The following is a 4,749-nucleotide window of genomic DNA, read 5'->3' on the forward strand; positions in this document are numbered from 1 at the left end:
CACCTTCACAAGGGCCTTCTAAAGGGTCAGCAGTGCAGGTTGAAGCAGCCCCTAAGGAATCGCAGGCACCCAGGAAACGCACTGTTAAAGTCACTCTGACTCCTCTCAAGATGGAAAGTGAAAACCAGTCTAAAAATGCGCAGCAGGAAAGTGACGCTGAAACTCAGTCTTCAGGGGTAGACCTGGCTGCTTTGGCAGAGCCTTCCTCAGCTTCGGAAAGCCTGGAAGAGAACCCTGTAGTTCAGGGAAGTCCAAATGAAGCACCAGCACAGGAATCTCAAAATAACACGTACGAAAATTTACCCATTCAAGATAACAACTTGATGCTCCAGGATGGAGCTAAAGCTCAAGAAGAAGGCTCGTACAAACGGAGGTATCCACGGAGAAGTGCCCGGGCCAGATCCAACATGTTCTTCGGATTGACTCCTCTGTATGGCGTGAGGTCCTATGGGGAGGAAGACATTCCGTTCTACAGTAACTCCACCGGCAAGAAGCGAGGGAAGCGGTCTGCGGAAGGACAGGTGGATGGTGCAGATGACTTGAGCACATCAGATGAGGATGACTTATATTACTATAATTTCACAAGGACAGTGGTTTCCTCGAACACAGAGGAGAGGCTCTCATCCCACAGTTTGTTCAGGGAGGAGGAGCAGTGTGATCTTCCAAAAATCTCACAGCTGGACGGTGTGGACGATGGAACCGAAAGTGATACAAGTGTCACAGCAACAACCAGAAAAGTCAGCCAAGTTACGAAAAGGAGCGGCAAAGAGAATGGGACAGAGAACTTAAAGCTGGATAAAACTGAAGAAGCCGGTGAGAAAGTACAAGTCACCAAGAGCTCCAGTGTCCACAAAACCGACCCCAAGATGGATAACTGCCACCCTGTGAGCAGGGTTAAAGCACAGGGTCAGGACTCGCTGGAAGTGCAGCTGAGCTCATTGGAAACGGGCCGCAGGGCTCATGCGAGCACACCTTCTGACAAGAACTTGCTGGACACTTTCAACACAGAACTTCTGAAATCTGACTCTGACAATAACAACAGTGATGACTGTGGGAACATCCTCCCTTCCGACATCATGGACTTTGTGCTGAAGAACACACCGTCTATGCAGGCATTGGGAGAAAGTCCAGAGTCCTCATCATCTGAACTCCTGACACTTGGAGAAGGTTTGGGTCTTGACAGCAACCGTGGCAAGGATATGGGTTTGTTTGAGGTGTTCTCTCAGCAGTTGCCCACCACCGAGCCGGTGGACAGCAGTGTCTCTTCCTCCATATCGGCAGAGGAGCAGTTTGAATTGCCGCTGGAGCTTCCTTCTGACCTCTCTGTCCTGACCACTCGCAGCCCTACGGTGCCCAGCCAAAACCACAACAGGCTCGCTGTAATCTCAGAGTCTTCCCTCTCTTCCTCAGGAGAGAGGTCCATGCTTGCCTTGCCTTCCACAGAGTCTGGGGAGAAGAGAGTGACAGTCACAGAAAAATCCACCTCGGGGGAAGGCGACGCAGCTCTCCTGAGTCCAGGGGTAAACCCAAGCCCCGAAGGACACATGACTCCCGATCACTTCATCCAGGGTCACATAGATACAGAGCATATAGCCAGCCCACCTTGTGGCCCCGTTGAGCAAGGGCACGGCAGCAACCAGGATTTAGCGAGAAACAGCGGGACTCCAGGTGTCCAGGTGCCGGTATCGCCCACTGTTCCCCTCCAGAGCCAGAAGTATGTGCCAAACTCCACAGACAGTCCTGGCACCTCGCAGATCTCCAATGCTGCGGTGCAGACAACACCACCCCACCTGAAGCCAGCTGCAGAAAAACTCCTGGTAGTCAATCAAAACATGCAGCCCCTATATGTCCTTCAAACTCTTCCCAACGGTGTCACCCAGAAGATACAGTTAACACCTTCCGTTAGTTCTGCACAGGGTGTGATGGAGACCAGCACTTCAGTGCTGGGGCCCATGGGGAGTGGGCTCACACTGACCACGGGATTAAATCCGAGCTTGCCTTCATCTCAGTCGTTGTTCCCTCCCACGAGCAAGGGTCTGCTGCCCATGTCCCATCACCAGCACATACATCCCTTCTCCACGGCTGCTCAGACTGCCTTCCCACCAAACATCAGCAGTCCTTCGCCAGGGCTTCTGATTGGGGTGCAGCCACCCCCCGATCCTCAGCTCTTAGTGTCTGAAGCTAGTCAGAGGACAGACCTCGGTACTGCTGCTTCTACACCAGCTGCTGCCCTGGGCAAGAAACGGCCCATATCTCGTCTGCAGTCACGGAAGAATAAGAAGCTGGCTCCCTCTGGCACTCCTTCTGCTATAGCTCCTCCTGATATGGTCTCCAACATGACCTTAATCAATTTTGCTCCTTCCCAAATTTCCAACCACCCACTGGATTTGGGAACCATCGCAAATTCAACATCCCATAGAACTGTCCCCAACATTATCAAAAGGTCCAAGTCTGGGGTCATGTATTTTGAGCAAACATCTTTGCTCCCGCAAGGTGGGACCACTACTGCAGTTGGCACGTCTCCCAGTGTTATCAGTCCAGATGCCAGTCACCTCCCAGCGGGGCCTGTATCGGGCCTGACGTCGAGCTCCTCGGTGCTGAACGTTGTATCCATGCAGGCCACAGCAGCCCCTACCACTGGTGGATCAGTTCCTGGTCACGTTTTGGGACAAAGTTCAGTAACATTAACAAGCCCTGGATTACTGGGGGACCTTAGTTCAATAAGCAACCTCCTGATCAAAGCCAGTCAGCAAAGCCTTGGTCTTCAGGAGCAGCACATGACTTTACCACCAAGTTCTGGGATGTTTTCACAACTGGGAGCATCCCAAACTCCGTCTACGGCAGCAATGACAGCCGCATCGAGCATATGTGTTCTGCCTTCAGCACAGACAATGGGTATGACAGTCGCTCCATCATCTGCTGACCCAGAAGGCTCGTACCAGCTTCAGCACATGTCACAGCTCTTAGGCAGCAAAACAGGGGTCTCTTCCTCCCAGCTGGACCTTAGCACAGCTTCGGCAGCAACACAGTTGTCGAGCTTTCCACAGCTGGTCGACGTTCCAAACAATACCAGTCTCGAACAGGGCAAGGCTTCCTCGTCGGTGATGCACGCCAGTTCAGCGTCTCCGGGAGGCTCCCCGTCACCTGGTCAGCAGTCTGCCAGTAGCTCTGTGCTGGGTCCCACAAAAATGAAGCCGAAAATCAAACGCATCCAGCCATCGTTAGACAAAGGGAATGGAAAGAAGCACAAAACTTCTCACGCGTGGACTGGTTCCTCTGAAGCGCACATTCCCGACAGAGGGGCCCTTGCTGTACCCCAGATCTCGGCTGCAGGGTAAGAGGAAAGTTTGGTTTTGCTCATCCTTGAGGTTCTGTAACAGTACGAGAAAGAATCTTGCACTAGTTCCTCCAGCAAAACGTGGAACTCGAGGCAAATCGCGAAGTGCAAGTTGAGATGCTGATGCAGTGCTGGAAGTGTGATCTGGTGGTTCCTTGTCTCTTAAGAGCAGTTGTTACTACTTGTGCAGTTCTGTGGAACTGCTGAGTCACTCGTGGCAGTTTCTAGTGAATCTGTTTCTGCTTTCCAATCTCCTTGATGGCACACATGGCTTGGCAGGTATTTTGAATGTTTCCAAATCTTTTTCTTCCAGGACTCCTGCTATGAAAGCAGATGCGCAGGATGCCGAAAGCATAGATCAGCCATCGCAGAAGCCATGTGGCCAGTCTGCAGGGTGAGGGATGAACAGACCTTTCCATCAGGCTCTGCTCGCCCGAGCCGAGGGCCGTTTGTGTGGAGAACGCGGGAGGCCTGGCTTTCCCAGTTCAAGTGGCTGGGGAGCTTTCCGTGAGGAACGTGCGGTCACGTTTAGTGGCAATATGGATCCATTTTGCAATAAGCTGTGTGTAGCTCTGGGAAGCTTAGTTCCGCAGCGTTGCCCATCGTGCGTTAGCCTGTGCCTCATTCCCGAGCAGGGCTGACACGAAGAGCAGGACAGGCTGTGTCAAGTTAGGCTGCTGCCTACAGACTGACAGAGGCTGCAAACAGAAATGCCACTGAGTAGAATCTTTTTGTTTGTTTCCAATTGAACTGATGTCAGGACATTTAGTCTGGAAAGAGGTTCTTGTACCTGTTTAGATCTCAAGAGTTCATAGGCTACTGCTCAGAGTTGGTGAGGAAATGAGGCAGGCTGTTAACTGTTTTTCTCCATGTTCTCTTCCTTCCCTCCTAAGGCAAACAGCAGTGCTCCCAGAACCCCAGTCAACACAGAACTCAGTAAACGAGCAAGATGCAGGTATGTCACTGCTTCGAAAGCACAGAGTCTTGGGATTCTTCAGGACTGGGAGAGTGGTGTTTGAAGTTTTGATTTTTATGTCTCATTCTCTCAGGAAAAGGCTCAGAGCTATTAGCTCGTGTTATTCTTGCTAGGAAGGGAGGAAAGGTTTGTTTGCTATTAATAGGTCTTGGACAAATAGTTTTGTCTCTAGTTCGTGAGAATTTCAGCATTTTTGATTTCACACTCTTACTGCACCAATCTCTAGGATTTTTTCTTGGCTGGATTTACTGGTGAAAAGGCAAGTCAGTAAGTCATTTTTAGTTGTGGAACAGCAGGTGGAAAAAGCATCATTCTTCACAATTCCCATCATCATGCTGGCTTCTGTCTTTCTAGGCTCAAAAGCTCTTGAGGAAGAGGAGAGCACTTTCAGTTCCCCTCTTATGTTTTGGCTTCAGCAAGAACAAAAGAGGAAAGA

General features: G+C 51.0%; 1 protein-coding gene across 1 annotated transcript in view; it reads left to right on the forward strand.

Annotated features, from left to right (window-relative positions):
• KMT2A (lysine (K)-specific methyltransferase 2A) overlaps positions 1-4,749 on the forward strand; it is a 28,509-nt gene that overhangs the window by 20,452 nt on the left and 3,308 nt on the right. The window contains 4 exon segments of the mRNA XM_009075858.1: positions 1-3,334; positions 3,651-3,731; positions 4,231-4,292; positions 4,668-4,749. The exon segment at positions 1-3,334 is cut by the window's left edge and continues 978 nt beyond it; the exon segment at positions 4,668-4,749 is cut by the window's right edge and continues 83 nt beyond it. Coding sequence (XP_009074106.1) covers positions 1-3,334; positions 3,651-3,731; positions 4,231-4,292; positions 4,668-4,749 — 3,559 coding nt within the window.

The sequence above is a fragment of the Acanthisitta chloris genome, unplaced genomic scaffold (assembly GCF_000695815.1).
Source record: "Acanthisitta chloris isolate BGI_N310 unplaced genomic scaffold, ASM69581v1 scaffold24685, whole genome shotgun sequence".
In the NCBI taxonomy this organism is placed as follows: domain Eukaryota; kingdom Metazoa; phylum Chordata; class Aves; order Passeriformes; family Acanthisittidae; genus Acanthisitta; species Acanthisitta chloris.